Below are 18,606 nucleotides of genomic sequence, written 5' to 3'. Positions count from 1 at the left end.
CAAAAGTGTGTGCAAAGACAGTAGCTGGCATAGGTTTGCGAGCGTTGGCGGAAGAATTGACGGATAATTGGTTTGTTTGTTCTATTCTCAGAGAAACAACGACATCCGTTTATTACCAACAAAACCCTCATCCCTTTGTTGATGAACTGCCTGTTTGAGGTGTGCATGAAAACAGTTAGAACATGAATTTTACTGAGTTGTGGCCAACCCACGTGCCAATGTCAGAAAATCGTGTTTTGACACAATTCTGCGGTTTTAGCCAGTCGACAGATCCGTACAGGACAAATTTTGTAAAAGTTACTGACGAATGCTGTCAGTTTTACAACGTTTCCCAATGAGTCAGTGCAGATTCGCAGGGGTAAGAGAGAAGAACCAATATTTCCAGTTACCACTCAGGAATAAAATGTTCGTTTTAAAGATTTTGTTCGTTTTGTTCATCATCATTCCTGGTTCGTTGTCTTCTCCATATCTCAAAATTCCAGGTAAAAATAATAGAAACAATATTGTTTTAGTTAAGTTATGAAGCCACATATCTTGATGATTCGTGACCAATATTTCCAGTGGTTTTGTGCAGAACCGGTAGTGCTTCAAATGCTTGTTATAAATGCTTGAATTAGATAATGTGTACTTTACAGTGGGAAAGTCAAAAGATTTTTGGCACCAAGTGCCTGATTATTTTTGCATGGTTACATATAAACAAGCCTTTTAGAATTTCAATGCGATGCTGACAAAAAACTTATCAACGCCGGATCATTTTGTGATGGCTATGTTGATTGCTTGGATGCAAGTGATGAAATTAAAGTCGTTGATCAGCTGCCGGTTCCTCAAAACAACCAATTCCTATTAATTGAAAGGTGAATCTAACCATTATTATTCCAAGTTTATAGCAAGGAATTTTTGAAACAACTACTGGAATGATTTTTAGTAATTGGAACTCGGTAATTGAGAACTCCTCAACTCGTCCATACAGCCCATTTTCTCCTTACGTGAGGTAAAATACTAAAGCTACGTAAAGATTCAACAACGAAGTGTTTATTACTTCAAAAGAAGACATTTTTTCTGTTCGTTGTTTTTCAGTCACCTGACCTAAAAGAGAAATTCAACACGAAAATCTAAATGCAATATAGACGAGTTGAAAATAAAAACATGTTGTGTTTTTTAAATAAGAGGATCGATGGTAGCCCAATGGCGAAAGTGGTATAAAGGTTATTGTGGCGTAGAACGTTCTTCAACGTTAAATGACTCATGATCTGTTGAAGGAAGTTATAGCCCTCGCAATTAACTTGGGTATCACAGGACAAAAGTTGCATAATAATAAAAAGATACAAAAAACTACCTTATTGTGAATATGGTTTGTGTATTATTGGGACGTTAATTCGTACAATGCAAGAAAAAACCCGTAGCTCTGCTGTTAAGATGTACATCCATGCCTACTGTATTTCGAATTCGAATAACTAGTACGCATTTCAATGCCTGAACCGATTAGCAAATGTTGTGAATTTTGTATATTTAATGACAAAGTTTATTTTGAATTTTTACACAAAGTTCCGCTTTCACAGCTGCAGTCCTGCACGGATCTACCGGCCCACAAACATGACGTGTGCACTTCCCTACCAACAATTTTGCAAGGGGATCTTATCGTGCAAAAACAGAGACTTTTGCAACGGTGGATGTTCATCACACTTCATGTGTCCTAACTCAACTTGTTGGAAACGTTCAACTGTGTGTGACAGAGATCCTTGTAACGATTGTCCGGCCTTTCAACGCTGGGATAACGGGTTCGGGTTTAAATGTGTTCGCAATGGTCGGAATTGCAATCTTCCACAACTGTTTTTATGGGATGGCGTTGCAGATTGTGACGATAAGTCAGATTTGTGTTATTCTGCGGAAAATGGTGATATCAGGTATAGTCCTCGGTAGTATTTCTGCGTCCAACTCAATTTACCAACATGTTTTGTATGCACAGGGACATCCGTTTTGCCTCTAATTCGTCTTTTAACAAACAGTTGTGTTTTCAATGCACAACTGACCGATTGGTTGTTGCAAGATCAAGTGTATGTGATAACATTACTGACTGTCCTGACAAAAGTGACGAGTATAACTGTTCGGCAAATGTCATCACGTTTCCATCGTGGTAAAATAATGATAAGTACAACACAATGAAGCATATTTCTTAAGAAATCGTATGACGCAGGTCGCCTGATTTGTGCAACTGTTTTGACGAACACGGTGTATGTTTCAACTCCGCCAAATCGGGTAACACTACCTGCGTTCAAACCAAAGAGGAAGTCTGTTACGATTATGGCACATGCCCCGACAATCACGCTTGTTTTAAATTGTGCCCTTCTCACTTCTGGTGTTCGGATTCAATTTGTTGGAGAAGATCTACTGTATGTGATGTCGATCCATGTAATGATTGTCCAACTTTACCAAACACAGCAGGACATGGTTTCAAATGTGTTAGAAACGGTGTCGTGTGTAACTTACCACAGCAGCTCTTATGGGACCAAGTTTACGATTGTGATGATGGAAGTGACTTGTGTTATTCTTCGGTTAGACATGATTTTATGGACGATCCGAGGTACGTGTTGCTGCATTTTGTGACTGTCATAAACTACAATCAGTTTGCACAGGGACATACGCGTATTCTCTTCGGTGACCTTCAACAACACCTTATGCTTCCAGTGCATAAATGACCAAACGATAATTTCGAGGTCACAAGTTTGTGATAACGTAATTGATTGTCCTGATCTGAGTGATGAATGCCTTTGTCAATCGACAACGATAACAGGATGTGAAAGAAAGGCGTAAGTACTGTTCAAGCTAGCAATAAAGCAAGTTTAGTATGAAGATGTGACGACGTCTAAAAATGTTTTCTCACATTGGGTTGAAAAAAAAACAGAGAATGAATCACCAACGCTATTAATGTTTAGGCAAAACGCAACCAATTCCACAGATTGTCAACATCTAACAGGTCAGATTGCACTTGATTGGACGTGCTCGTATTATTCCGATTTGCACGGGGTATGGATAAATTTTAGAAAAATAAAAATTATGTTGATTATTGATTAAATTTTTATTATCTTAGTACTACTTTGGGAATATCAGCAGTAACCTGGTCTGTGATAATAATCTCGACTGTACTTACCTGTATGACCCAAACAGTCATAAAAGTTTTTATTGGGATGAAAGCAATTATCTTTGCAACCTGGCGTATTGCAAAACAACTAACGCATTTTATTTCCAAATTCCTGAGTCGATATTTTGTGACGGTTTTGTGGATTGTCATGACGGAAGTGACGAATACTCAGAATATTGCACGAAACAAGAAAGAGTGAAATGTTCGGCATTGAACGGAGCTAAGGTAAGAATCTTGACTAGCCGAATTGATAATAAATTATATGATTGGTTGATTTTGGGTAGAGTTTATCCAATTTTGGGTAGTTACATCGCTTTTAGATTTCTAACGTTATCGCAATTTTTGTTTTATTGTAATTCAGATTTCTATCGGTAAGAATGAAGTGTGCGATTTCAACATCAACTGTGACGACCAAAGTGACGAAATGAACTGCACACAAGACGGAAGGTTTTATTGCGAAAATCAAAACCCATTGTTTGTTGAAAAGAAAAAAGTTTGTTCATTTTCCATTTTACAAATAAACCAAATATAATAACACACTTTCCATCAGAAATTTAACGGTGTCGGCGATTGCTCTGACTGGAGTGATGAATGTCCAACTCTATCTAAAGGTACTGACGAAAATATATTTTCATCACGATACGAGCTGATCGCAAACCCATTTCTACGAGCCCTCGTATGGATCATGGCTTTTCTGGCTCTAATTGGAAATTTGGTTGGTAGATGCTTAAATTCAGGCCTGAAAATATGATGTGCAAAGATAATGAAACATTTATTATTTGACAGGTTGTGATGATTTCAGAGACAAAGACATTGGCAGGTGAAAACACACCATCAGCTGCATTTCGAACTAATCACCTTCTTGTTCTTAACTTGTCAATATCCGACTTTCTCATGGGAATTTATCTCCTGATGCTTGGTGCTGCTGGTGTCCGGTATTCCGGGAGTTATTGTGCCAATGATCTTGCATGGAGGTCGAGTCTGAACTGCAGTGCAATGGGCGTTTTAGTAATTCTTTCAAGCGAAACGTCTGTGTTTACAATGGTTCTGTTGACAGTATTTCGCTTGTATTCTGTAGCAAACGTAAGTTTTGTCACATAGCTTCCAAATTTTATTTTAACCCAATATTCTGTTCAGCCTTTCCTTGCATCGAGGAAACCTCGTTTGGCGACCGTTGTTCTTTGCATTGTCGTCTCTTGGCTGCTTTCAATTTTCATTGCCGTTTTTGCACTTTCATCGGAATTTGATCATTTTTTTGAAACGAAAGCTTGGATGAAAGAAAATCCATTTTTCGACAACGCTGCTGTGGAGTTTGAAAGTAAATTTCATGTATTCAGGAAATTTCAGTAACATGTTTTAGGATTTTGTTTAAGTACAATAATTTTTTAGGTTTGTCTCGCTATATTTTCTGTTTATGCATAAACATGTCCAGTCACATTTGACAGCATTGGATTCATAAACACTAGGCTGCTTATATTTTTTAAAACGAACATTTGATTTCTTAGATATGAAATCCTTCATGGAGCGATTTGTTACATTAAAACATAACAACACTGGTTATAATCCGGAAGCATTAAGCAGTATCGTAATGCGTCTGCGAAACGCAAATTCTTGGAATGATTTTCCGCAAATCCTTGCGCACTACCATTACACAGATATGTTTGAAATTTCAGGATACATAGGGCAAGTATATGCATCTACTTGAGAAAAAAATGTGCAAACATTTACAACGTTTCTAGATACTACAGCACCAACAGCGTCTGCATCAGCAAACTTTACGTAACACCAAACGACAAAGCATGGGGATATTCAATTTCCATCATCACACTCAACTTTGTAGCATTCATGTTTGTGGCGGTTTCATACATTTGGATTTACAGGAAATCATCTGCCAGTGCCAGGAAAGTAAACCAGAAAAGTAAACAAGGAAGGGCGGAACAGCAAAACAAAGGTTGTATTATGTTTGCAAAACCAACGAAGATAAAATATGATCATATTTGTTATTTCCAATTAGAGATGCAGAAAAGGATTCTTCGTCTAATCGTCACTGATTTCCTCTGTTGGGTTCCAATATCAGTCATGGCTTTTATGAACTTCGGTGGAATGGCTTTACCTCCGGTGATCTACGCTTTGTCAGCAATCATCCTTCTCCCCATCAACAGCTCTCTGAATCCCCTGATCTATTCGAATGCTCCGAAGTTGCTGTATAACAAACTTCGTGGTTTAAAAGTACGCTCTACTAAAGATTCCAATCAACAAACCCACCGCACTGTGCTTCAGTCAGAAAGCGCTGTGTAAAAATCGCTTTACTCGAGGTTTACTCAATCAAGCATTTATGTTAAAATGTCACGTTTAGCAATTCGAGCAGTCCAGTGCAGTTTAACATAATGGCAATGAATTGCAAAGCGACAGTAAGGTTTTGAAATAAAGGTTCGTATATGTAGGAGGATCATCTTGGCTGCGTTAAACTTGTAGCCCATAATTACAAGCAACCTAACAAAATAAAAAAGCGGGAAGTTGTTTACTGTTGCCATATATAGGATTACCAGCACGTTTTAGGAAATGTTTTGATTCAATCGTATGTCATCGTGGTACATTTGGCGACTGCATGAATAAACATAAACCATTTACAAAAAAACAGTGAGCGCAATGGCAAAAGTTTGTTAGAAGGAACGTTTAATTAGGAATTCAACAAGTAATTTAGTGACATAGTTTAAAAAATCTTTTTATAGATAAGTTATTGTGCAAGGTTTGCACTAGTGCATCGTATGTAGTAAGATTAAAAAAATATTTGTGTCACAATGACACGTATTGTATGATATAGTTATTTTGTTGTCATTGAAAATAACATCGTTGTGCATTTCGTGTACAGCTGTAGCTCATAGTTGTGAACAAATTATCCGTGTTACAACGTAAGTACAACAAGCACAATGTTAATTTATGAGTTGATTATGACTTTTGTCATCACCTGCACTTGCCTGAATGCTTTCAGCTTGCCCAAAACCAACCGACTTGATCGAGACGTAAGTACTAGGAATTTGTGGAGATAAAAACAGGAAAATGGTTAGTAGGAAAATAAAATAAAATAATCAACGGAACAGAAATTAGCAATTATTATTGGCAGTATATGTGCGAATCACTCAGATTTACATCAATTTTGATCAGATGGAGTTTATCAATTGGCCAGGCTCCGATGAATGGGAAGATCTGATAATTGTCGAGGATGAGGGTGATTACACCTCCACCAACATCCCTGTATACAATCTCGGGTTTTCAATCGCGTGTCATCGCGGTTTGACTCCAAACTTAGGAAACACTTTAGGATCTGGAGGAAGATACATCTCTTACGGATGCTGGTGCGGATGGGGAGGAGGGGGAAAAGTTGTGGATCGAGTTGATGGGTAAACTCTCTTTCCTCCATCTATCGCTTCGACATAACTTTTCTTGTATATTTAGATGTTGCAAAGACCACGACCTTTGTTTGCAAGAAATTGCGATGAGTTGCAATGCCACAAATTGAAATTCCGAGTTGGCTTTTAGGACCAGTTACAAGACAACGTGTTCCGACAAACACACAATTTGTTGTAAGAACTGCATTTATTAAACCAGTTACATCTAAAATTAAAGACACACGTGAAACAGAAAACTATTTCTGTTTGTAGATGGAAGTGATTTACCAAGAGCAACTTGCGAATGCGATCAAACCTTTAGCTCCTGTGTAGCTGGAAACAACAGTTACTACAGTTTCTTTCATACTAGAATATTTATTTCAAAAAAAAGTTGTTACCTCCGTTGACACTAAACTTTATCTTGATAATGTTTGCAGTATTGTACAAATTTTGCATTGGGTCCGTATTGTTCTTTGTTGTCGCTTGTATACCTACTCTACTTAGAATTTAAGTATTGCAATCTGTGTAATTATTTTTAATTTAGTATTAAACAGTTGTAAAACAAACTGAATTGAACCACCAATTTTGAACGCCTTCACACAGTGGGAAAGAATTTTTTGAACTTACACATCAGACAGGTGCAGACTGCACGTTTGAAGATGTGATGCGAGTTTTTAGCAAACTCCTGACAATGTTTCCTACTATGTTCATTTATTCGGACACGTTTAAAACCGTTTATTCTCCCAAGTTCACCATGTGTTTACAGAGCAATCATACCTAGAAATCGACTTATTGTTTGGTAATTGAAAGTTATTGCCTCCGGGGCGGCATATAAATTTACTTGATATTTTTCGTGATGAGGTAGAAACCGACTAAGGTAAAGATGACTTTTTGAAATTTGCTCGAATGAATTTCTTAAAGTTCAATTCGAATGAATGTGAAATTGGCGAATGGAAACTGAAAATTAAGTGCAAATTCTTTTCTGCTTTTTTAGTTGACTGTTGGAACGTCAAAAGTAAAAGTGCTACGACTTTTTTACCAAACACTTTTCGCGGCTTGTTACGTGACCGCTACTAATCAGTTGTTTGCTGACACATACTCTCTGTTTATAGCTGGGTTCAATATTTATCAAACACCTCTTAAACATGCAAATTTGTACTGGCGCAAAAAGATGTTGCAAGAGATTGAAAGCAAACAGTGTGGAAACCGTGCATTTCTTTGGCCAGTTCGAGTTTGTCTTTTATTTAATAAAGTATGACTCGTTATAAAACGACAAAGCGTGAGAATAGAAAGAGTTCAGGTTATCGCACGAAGTATGTTCGACACGCGAAAACGACGAATTTTCATTGGTTTTGAATTCAGCTTAAATTTAAGCTGCGGTTTGCCACTGTTGTTTATTTGTACCTTGAACCTGTTTAAATCTTTCGCACCTGATAATGTCTTGTTGATTGTTTAGCCCTAGATGGTGACACCTTATATGGAGCTGTTTACGCAGGTTTTTACCGATCAGCTCGATTACGTAAGTTGCTTATAAAGCTTGATTACCTAAGTGCCATAAATAGGTTGTTTACGCTTAGTTGAAATTTATTTATTGTTTATCCTGATGGGGTTATACGTCATAAGGAAGTATTTGCGTTTAGTTTGAAGTTGTTTGTCGTTAACTTTGACATTATTTGTGTCTTATAAAGAAGTGTTTATGTTTAATTTGATTTTTGTTGGAAAGGTATTTGTGTAAGCTTTGCAATGGTAGTAGAATTGTCTTTCCTGTCGAACTGTAGTCAAAGTTACAAGTGAAAGATTGATTTTTTTATGACGGTCATAATTAATATTCGGTCGGTAAACATATTTCCCCCACTAATGAGAAGACAAGTTTGGTATCGTTGGAAAGGTATTTCAATGAGCTTTGCAATGGTGGTGAAATTATTTTTCCTGCTGTGGCTAGAAAAAAAGTTATGAGCGAAAAACTGTTTTTGTGGGGGCGAGGTTATGAACAATATTCGCCCGGTAAACATATTTCCCCCACGAATGAAAAGACAAGTTTGGTGTCGTTGGAAAGGTATTTGTGTAAGCTTTGCAATGGTAGTAGAATTGTCTTTCCTGTCGAACTGTAGCCAAAGTTACAAGTGAAAGATTGATTTTTTTATGACGGTCATAATTAATATTCGGTCGGTAAACATATTTCCCCCACTAATGAGAAGACAAGTTTGGTATCGTTGGAAAGGTTTTTCAATGAGCTTTGCAATGGTGGTGAAATTATTTTTCCTGCTGTGGCTAGAAAAAAAGTTATGAGCGAAAAACTGTTTTTGTGGGGGCGAGGTTATGAACAATATTCGCCCGGTAAACATATAGCCCCCGTGAATGAGAAGACAAGTTTGGTGTCGTTGGAAAGGTATTTGTGCAAGCTTTGCCATGGTAGTAGAATTGTCTTCCCTATTGAACTGTAGCCAAAGTTACAAGCAAAAGACTGATTTTTGTTATGACGGTAATATTTAATATTCGGTCGGTAAACATATTTCCCCCAAGAAATCGCGCACAAGTTAGGTATCGCTGTAAAGGGATTTTAAAGAGCTTTCCAACAGTGGTAGAATTATCTTTCCTGTCGACCTATGAAAAAAGTTATAGCGGATTTATGACCATGCATATTAATATACGTTACAAAATTCGTTCGAAATTAATATTTCTTTTTACATTTCCATAAATTTTGTGTCAATATATGAATCTTGCCAAAAAAATTATTGGAATCCATTGAGAAACAGCAGAGTTATGTGCGTTTGAAGTTTTGTCGACTGGAAAAAAAGTTTTGTCGACTAGCGTCTCTTTGGTAAATTTGTACAGGCGCAAAAAGCTGTTGTAAGAGGTTGAAAGCAAACATTGTGGAAACCGTGCATTTCTTTGGCCAGTTCGAGTTTGCAAACGTCTTTTATTTAATAAAGTATGACTCCTTATAAAACGACAAAGCGTGAGAATAGAACGAGTTCAGGTTATCACAGGGAAGTATGTTCGACACGCGAAAACGACGAATTTCGATTGGTTTTGAATTCAGCTTTAATTTAAACTGCGGTTTGCCACTGTTTTTTATTTGTACCTTGAACCTGTTTACATCTTTCGCACCCGATGATATCTTGTTTATTGTTTATCCCGAAGTTGGTGACTCCTTATATGGAGTTGTTTACGCAGGTTTATACCGATCAGCTCGATTACGTAAGTTACTTATTAAGCTTGATTACCCCTAAAAAAGTGCCCTAAATAGGTTGTTTACGCTTAGTTGAAATTTATTTATTGTTTATCGTGATGCGGCTTTTACGTCATAAGGAAGTATATGTGTTAAGTTTGAAGTTGTTTGTCGTTAACGTTGACATTATTTGTGTCTTATAAAGAAGTATTTACGTTTAGTTTGATTTTTGTACCTGGTTAGTTTGGTTGCGCAAGTTTCGTATACAGCTTTATTACCTCAATGTCTTGACTGGTTTACAACACAATAGTGATGTTCCCGGTTCCAAATTATCCGGCCCGGCCGGATCCGGATAGTTGTCAATCAAATCCGGCCGGATAATTTGGATCCGGCAGTTTGTTGACGCCGATTCGTTTATTATGGCAATAATGTTTGATTGCCAAACAGAATGCTATGTTAAGGTTAGCCTCTCATGAGTGGAACAAATAAACGTGGGCATTTATTAATATGGTATAACACGTCACGAAAGACCTTAATAACAAATAACAGAAAAATCTTACGTCGGCGAGTATAACAGACTGGGTCCCAAAAACGAGTAATTTGCGAAATGTTTGTCCGCTTTTAGGACAAAAATGCTTTCCCAACTATCCGGTAAAATTAAGTGTATTATCCGGCCGGGTCCGGGTATTGAAAATTGGTCAATATCCGGCCGGGTCCGGGTACCCGGATCCGGCGCAACACATCACTACAACACAACTATAATCTCGCTGCCTGGTCGCTTGCCTCAACACGCTTGCTTTTTTTTATCTGCTACCAGCTTTGTTAGTTTGCGTTACGAAACTGTCGAAACCGACCTTAGACTAATCTGGAAATTACATACATGATTTTCTTCGGATTAGATGTATTTTGCCTGCATGTTGCTCATGCGTTTCCCATGTCGTTTATTGGACTTCAAAATACGTTACGGCGTGTGTGTAATGAATTTGGTTTTTAAAGTAAAATTTAAAAGTTTCTGACGTATAATACAAACTTTTACTTTTACCGCTACTATTCTGTAACGAAATACTTCACACCAACAAACAGTGCACGATGTGCTCTTGTTACATATTTTTCCATCGCGATCTCTTTACCGCCTCCAGCGTCCGCTAATATGTTTTCTGTGACCGCTTCTGGGTGGGGTGACCTCAAACAATGTATACGCGGCACTAACGTGAGGCACACTGTGTGAATACTATTGATATAGGTTTTTCAGTGACAATAATTTCCAAATCTCTGTTTGACCGCGTGCCGCACCAAAATCAAAGCACAATACACACTCAGCAAAAAATTTTTGGCACTGGGGGCGGCCTCATATCATTATTGGACTCGGTACAACTACTCATGCGAGTTGCCGGGGTGCAGGGTGAATTACACGTTTTAATATCCCTCCAGCTTTCCGAAGAAGGTATTTTAGGTCTGAATTTCCTTCAGGCCAACTCATGCATTGTTAAATAGAGTGACATCACACTGGGAAGTTGCCCTTTTTACCTAAACCAGGTATTACTCGTGCCGTTGTGTAAGAATTTTGGAATCAGTTTTCATTCCCCCCTTAAGGAAGTTGCAGTTTCAGGTTGCGTGGGGACTCTAGAGGATCTCGAAGTGATGTTTTTGTCGAGGGAAGTGCCAAAGTAATCGACAAATTATTCAAATTTTTGGAGAAGTTGACGTAAATTATTTTGGGGTCATTTACATTTGCAGCAACAACCAACAAGAGTTGCAGGAGACAGGCATCTCCAGCTTGAACAAAACGTTGCAAGGATTCGGTGTCAGCGATCTCTTTACCGCCTACAGCGTCCGCTAATATGTTTTCTATGACCGCTTTTGGGTGTGGTAACCTCAAACAATGTATGCGTGGCAGTAGCGTGAGGGACTCGTTGTGTGAACACTACCGGTTAGTTTTACGTTTTTAAAAAAGGTACTACTGGTTTTCAGCAGGTCCTACGAGCCTTGAGGAAGATAAACGTTACACTCTGTCCCATTAACAGTTTTTAAAATGAATCTTATCGTGCAAAAAAAGACTTTGGCGATGGTTGATGTTCATCACATTTTTTATCTCCTATTTGCTGGAAACGTTCAACCTTAGATAATAGAGATTCTTTTATGTTTTTGTGATGTGGCGTTTCTGATTGTGACGATAAAACTGATTTGTGCTATTACAGGAAAAACGGATATGTCAGGTAACTTTGTATGCTGGTGTGAATCGTCTACGCATTATCTTTTCAGCGTAATTGTTGCAAAATTATAAGTCTGACACTACATTATCGATGCCCAGACAAAAAGTGACGAGTATAATTTGCTTAGCAAAGAAACATTCAACATAGCATCGATATCATTCAGTAAAGCAATGCTAGGTCGACACAGTTTTTAATATTTTTAAAATCTGCGATTCACGTTGTGTGAAATGTGCAACCGTTTTGACATGCACGATGTATGTAACAACGTTATTATCCCAAGCAATACGACCTGCGTTCATACCAAAGAGGAAGTCCGTTGCTGTCACGGCCGTCCTGACAGTAATGCTTGTTGACACCTGTCAAGGGCCCCTCTCTTTGTGCATATAACCAGTTTGACAATGATTTTTTCAATTCATTTTAGCTTAGATTTTTTAAATCTCCTGCGCCGCAAAACAAAATTCGTTGAAGAAAAAATGTAACATTTTCCGAGTTGATCAACGATTAAAAAGCGTATGCACTCCACGACAAGACATTTAACTTCTTCCGGCTCAGTGTATGCTACAGTATTCATTAATTGTGGTTAATTGAGCCTGTTTCCTGATGGAGTACCTTTACCGGTAAAAAATTATTTTCTGCTCAAAAAAACTTTTAATGGGGTTCCATACACTCTTATGGGTTTTTGTTAGTCAAATGTACTAATATAATCCATATTAGAACCCGCCCATGTGTCGCACGGATAGCAAGTCAGTTGCCCATTTAAGAAGTGTTTTCATTCTACCATAACACAAATATCCTGCGGCATTTATTATTTTAGTGGCTATTCCATAGAATACTGGAGGTGGCACGTGCGCAAATTAATGTCTTTGAAGACTCGAGAGTAACTAGAAATGCTCCTTCAAAAATGTTTCACCAGCATTAACCAGGGCAACTATAATCACAACTCAATACCATTCAAAAATTGATTCTGGTTTATGAAATATTTTTTCTGAAAATATGCTAGGTTTATCAATCTAAAGCTGACTTGTATGAATGATTTCTTATTTTATTGACAAATTTGTCAACGTTACTGGAGGATGTTGTCAGTTTTACAACTTTTCTAAATGAGTCAGGACAGATGCTCTTTTCAGTAGGCAGGAGTAAGAGAAAAGAACCAATCTTTCCAGTTCTTACTCAGGAATGAAATGTTCGTTTCAAAGATTTTGTTCCTAGTGTTAGTCATCATTCCTGGCTCGGTATCTTCTCCATATGTTAAAAGTCCAGGTAAAAATCATAAAAAAAGCAATATTGTTTTAAGTGATAAACCTACTTGTCTTGAAGATTCATATTAGACCTAGGGCATTTTTGAATAAATTGTTTATGTGCCTGGTGATTTTTTCATGGTTACATATAAACAATCCTTTCAGAATTTCAATGCGACATTGATAAAAGCACTATCTACGCCGGATCATTTTGTGATGGAAATGTTAATTGCTTTGATGGAAGTGATGAAATTAAAGTCGTTGACCAGCCGTCAGTTCCTCAAAACAATCAATTCCGATTAATTGAAGGGTAAGTCTAACCATTATTATTGCAAGTTTATAGCAAGTAATTTTTAACACAACCTCTGCGGTATGCTCTTTAGTAATTGGATCCCGGTAATTGAGAACGCCTCAACTCGTCCATACAGCCCATTTTCTCCTTACGTGAGGTAAAATACCAAAGCTGCGTAACGATAGGGCTACGAAATATTTATTACTAATAAAGAAGACATTTTTCTGTATGTTAATTTTCAGTCACTTGGTCGAAAAGGGAAATTAAAAACGAAATCTAAATGCAAAATAAACAAGTTGAAAATAAAAACATGTTGTGTATTTTAAATAAGAGGATCGATGGTAGCCCAATGGCGGAAGTAATGTAGAAGCTATTGTGACGTAGAACATTTTTCAACGTTAAATGACTCATGATGGGTTGAAGGAAGTTGTAACCTTCGCAATTAACTTCGTTATCGCAGGACCAAAGTTGTGTAGTAAAACTCAGGTACCAAAATTGCCTCATTGTAAATATGGTTAATTATCAAAAGTTATGACGGCAACAAGAAGTTTTGAATCGAAAGTGTATATTATTTGGACGTTAACTCGTACAATGAAAGGAGAATCTCATAGCTCTGCTGTTAAGATTTACACTCATACCTATAGTATTTCCAATCCGAATAACTAATCCGCATTTCATGGCGTGAAAGAATATCAATGTTATGAATTCCGCATATTCGATGACAAAGTAAATTTAGATTTTTACACAAAGTTCCGCATTCACAGCTGCAATCCTGCACGGATTGACCGACCAACAAACATGACGTGTGCTCTACCCTACCAACAATTTTGTGACGAAATGGTAACGTGCAAGAACAAAGACTTTTGCGACGGTGGATGTTCATCACACTTCATGTGTCCCAACTCAACTTGCTGGAAACGTTCAACTGTTTGTGATAGAGATCCTTGTAACGATTGTCCGGCCTTTCAACACTGGGATAACGGGTTCGGGTTTAAATGTGTTCGCAATGGTCGGAATTGCAATCTTCCGCAGCTGTTTTTATGGGATGGCGTTGCAGATTGTGACGATAAGTCTGATTTGTGTTATTCTGCAGAAAATGGAGATATCAGGTATATTTCTGGGTAGTATTTCTGTGTCCAAGTCAATTTACCAACATGTTTTATATGCACAGGGACACCCGTTTTGCCTCTAATTCGTCTTTTAACAAACAGTTGTGTTTTCAATGCACAACTGACCGATTGGTTGTTGCAAGATCAAGTGTATGTGATAACATTACTGACTGTCCCGATAAAAGTGACGAGTATAACTGTTCGGCAAATGACATCAGGTTTCCTTCGTGGTAGTACAACACAATAAATCGAATTTCTCAAAAAAACGTATGACGCAGGTCGCCTGATTTGTGCAACTGTTTTGACGAATACGGTGTATGTCTCAACTCCGCCAAAACAGGCAACACTACCTGCGTTCATACCAAAGAGGAAGTCTGTTACGATTATGGAACATGCCCTGACAATCACGCTTGTCAAAAATTGTGCCCTTCTCACTTCTGGTGTTCGGATTCAATATGTTGGAGGAGGTCAACTGTATGTGATGGCGATCCATGTAATGACTGTCCATCATTACCAACAACAGGGCATGGTTTCAAATGTGTTAGAAACGGTGTCGTGTGTAACTTACCACAGCAGCTCTTATGGGACCAAGTTTACGATTGTGATGATGGAAGTGATTTGTGTTATTCTTCGGTTAAACATGATTTTATGGACGACCCAAGGTACGTTCTGCTGCATTTTGTGACTGCCATAAACTACGATAAATTTGCACAGGGACATACGCGTATTCTCTTCGGTGACCTTCAACAACACCTTATGCTTCCAGTGCATAAATGACCCAACGATAATTGCGAGGTCACAAGTTTGTGATAACGTCATTGATTGTCCTGATCTGAGTGATGAATGCCTTTGTCAATCGACAACGATAACAGCATGTGAAAAACAGACGTAAGTATTGTTTAAGCTAACAATAAAGCACGTTTATTTGAAGATGAGGCGACGCAAAAAAAAATCTTTTCACATTTGGTTGGAAAAAAAGAGAATAAATCACAAACGCTATTAATGTTTAGGCAAAACGCAACCAATTCCACAGATTGTCAACATCTAACAGGTCAGATTGCACTTGATTGGACGTGCAAGTATTACGATTTGCTCGGGGTATGGATAAATTTTAGAAAAATAAAAATTATATTGATTATTGATTAAATTTTTATTATCTTAGTACTACACCGGGACGATCAGCAGCAACCTGCTCTGTGATAATAATCTCGACTGTATTTACCTGTATGACCCAAACAGTGATAAAAGTTTTAATTCGGATGAAAGCAATTATCTTTGCAACCGGACGTATTGCAAAACAACTAACGCATTTTATTTCCAAATTCCTGACTCGATATTTTGTGACGGTTTTGTGGATTGTCATGACGGAAGTGACGAATACTCAGAAAATTGCACGAAACAAGAAAGAGTAAAATGTTCGGCATTGAACGGAGCTAAGGTAAGAATCTTGGCTAGCAAAATTAATAATTTATATGATTGGTTAATTTTGGGTAGAGATTTTCCAATTTTGGGTAGCTACAATTCAGATTTCTATCGGTAAGAATGAAGTGTGCGATTTCATCATCAACTGTGACGACCAAAGTGACGAAATGAACTGCACAAAAGACGGAAGGTTTTATTGCGAAAATCAAAACCCATTGTTTGTTGAAAAGAAAAAAGTTCGTTCATTTTCCATTTTACAAATAAACCAAATATAATAACACACTGTCCATCAGAAATTTAACGGTGTCGGCGATTGCTCTGACTGGAGTGACGAATGTCCAACTCTATCTAAAACTACCGACGAAAACATATTTTCATCACGATACGAGCTGATCGCAAACCCATTTCTACGAGCCCTCGTATGGATCATGGCTTTTCTGGCTCTAATTGGAAATTTGGTTAGTAGATGATTAAATTCAGGCCTAAAAATATGAGGCGGAGAAATAATGGAACATTTATAATTTGACAGGTTGTGATGATTTCAGAGACAAAGACATTGGCATGTGAAAAATCCCCATCAGCTGCATTTCGAACGAATCACCTTCTTGTTCTTAACTTGTCAATATCCGATTTTCTCATGGGAATTTATCTCCTCATGCTTGGTGCTGCTGGTGTCCGGTATTCCGGGAGTTATTGTGCCAATGATCTTGCATGGAGGTCGAGTCTGAACTGTAGTGCAATGGGCGTTTTAGTAATTCTTTCAAGCGAAACGTCGGTGTTTACAATGGTTCTGTTGACAGTATTTCGCCTGTATTCTGTAGCAAACGTAAGTTTTTGTCACATAGCTTCCAATTTTATTTTAACCCAACATTCTGTTCAGCCTTTCCTTGCATCGAGGAAACCTCGTTTGGCGACAGTTCTTCTTTGCATTGTCGTCTCTTGGCTTCTCTCAAGTTTCATTGCCTTTTTTGCACTTTCATCAGAATTTGAGCATTTTTTTGAAACCAAGGCTTGGATGAAAGAAAATCCATTTTTCGACAACGCTGCTGTGGAGTTTGAAAGTAAGTTCATTTCGTGTATTCAGGAAATTTCAGTAACATGTTGTAGGATTTTGTTTAAATACAATATTTTTTTGGGTTTGCCTCGCGATATTTTCTGTTTATGCATAAACATGTCCAATCACATTTGACAGCATTGGATTCATAAACACTATGCTGCTTCTGTTTTTTTGAAACGAACATTTGATTTCTTAGGTATGAAATCCTTCATGGAGCGATTTGTTACATTAAAACACAACAACACTGGCTATAATTCGGAAGCACTAAGCAGTGTCATAATGCGTCTGCGAAAGGCAATTTCTTGGAATGATTTTCCGCAAATCCTTGCGCACTACCATTACACAGATATGTTTGAAATTTCAGGATACATAGGGCAAGTATATGCATCTACTTAAGGAAATGTAGTACAAACATATACTACTTTTTCAGATACTACAGCACCAACAGCGTCTGCATCAGCAAACTTTACGTAACACCAAACGACAAAGCATGGGGATATTCAATTTCCATCATCACACTCAACTTTATAGCATTCATGTTTGTGGCGGTTTCATACATTTGGATTTACAAAAAATCATCTTCTGGTGCTCGAAAAGTAAACCAGAAAACTAAACAAGGAAGAGCGGAACAGCAAAACAAAGGTTGTATTATGTTTTCAAAACCAGTGGAGATTAATTATAATCATATTTGTTATTTCTAATCAGAGATGCAGAAGCGGATTCTTCGTCTAATCGTTACTGATTTCCTGTGTTGGGTTCCAATATCAGTCATGGCTTTTATGAACTTCGGTGGAATTCCTTTACCTCCGGTGATCTACGCTTTGTCAGCAATCATCCTTCTCCCTATAAACAGCTCTCTGAATCCTCTGATCTACTCAAATGCTCCGAAGTTGCTGTTTAATAAACTTCGTGGTTTAAAATAACGCACTACTGAAGAATCCAATCAACAAACCCACCGCACTGTGCTTCAGTCAGAAAGCGCTGTGTAAAAATCGCATTACCCGAGGTTTAATCAAATTACCATTTATGTTGAAACGTCTCGTTTAGCAATTCTACCATTGTTTATACTTGTATATAATCTATCAGCTTCATCCACACACAGTGAAAAAGAATTTTGGAAACTTACACATCAGTCAGATGCAGACTGTACGTTTGAAGATGTGATGCGGGTTTTTAGCAAACTCCTGACAATGTTTCCTACCATGTTCATTTATTCGGACACATTTAAATCAGTTTATTCTCTCAAGTTCACCATGTGTTTACAGTGCAATCACACGTTGAAATCGACTTATTGCTTGGAAATTGAAAGTTATTGCCTCCGGGGCGGCATCTAAATTTATTTGATATTTTTTTCAGCTTAGTGCACAGTGCACTTTTGTAAAGATTGTGGTAAATTATTTATTTAGCTGCTGTTATTGACTTTCAGGTAAAAAAAAATGGTATTATAGGAGCGTTAGGTCACATGGGATTGTCCCCTTACCGGTGAAAATCCCTTTCTGCTTCAAAAAAACTGTTCATTGTGCCCTGTACACTCTTACATATTTTCTGTTTTCACCTTGACTCCCACTGCACATT

General features: G+C 37.7%; 1 protein-coding gene and 1 pseudogene across 1 annotated transcript; both read left to right on the top strand.

Moving 5' to 3' along the window:
• The first annotated feature begins 403 nt into the window (after positions 1–403).
• On the top strand, positions 404–5,437 carry LOC145890216 (uncharacterized). Its single transcript, XM_082981242.1, has 15 exons — positions 404–482; positions 710–854; positions 1,560–1,904; positions 1,967–2,131; positions 2,195–2,581; positions 2,634–2,807; positions 2,934–3,024; positions 3,089–3,364; positions 3,501–3,632; positions 3,690–3,854; positions 3,926–4,222; positions 4,277–4,457; positions 4,645–4,822; positions 4,879–5,090; positions 5,154–5,437. The coding sequence occupies exons 1-15, from the start codon at positions 404–406 to the stop codon at positions 5,435–5,437; spliced, it is 3,111 nt and encodes a 1,036-aa protein (XP_082837368.1).
• Positions 5,438–6,090: 653 nt separating this feature from the next.
• LOC145890215 (uncharacterized) lies at positions 6,091–17,954 on the top strand (annotated as a pseudogene).
• The last annotated feature ends 652 nt before the right edge of the window (positions 17,955–18,606 follow it).

The sequence above is a fragment of the Ascidia mentula genome, chromosome 2 (assembly GCF_947561715.1).
Source record: "Ascidia mentula chromosome 2, kaAscMent1.1, whole genome shotgun sequence".
Taxonomy (NCBI): Eukaryota; Metazoa; Chordata; class Ascidiacea; order Phlebobranchia; family Ascidiidae; genus Ascidia; species Ascidia mentula.
The sequence above is the reverse complement of the archived record's forward strand: the minus strand, read 5'-3'. Positions and strand labels throughout refer to the sequence as shown.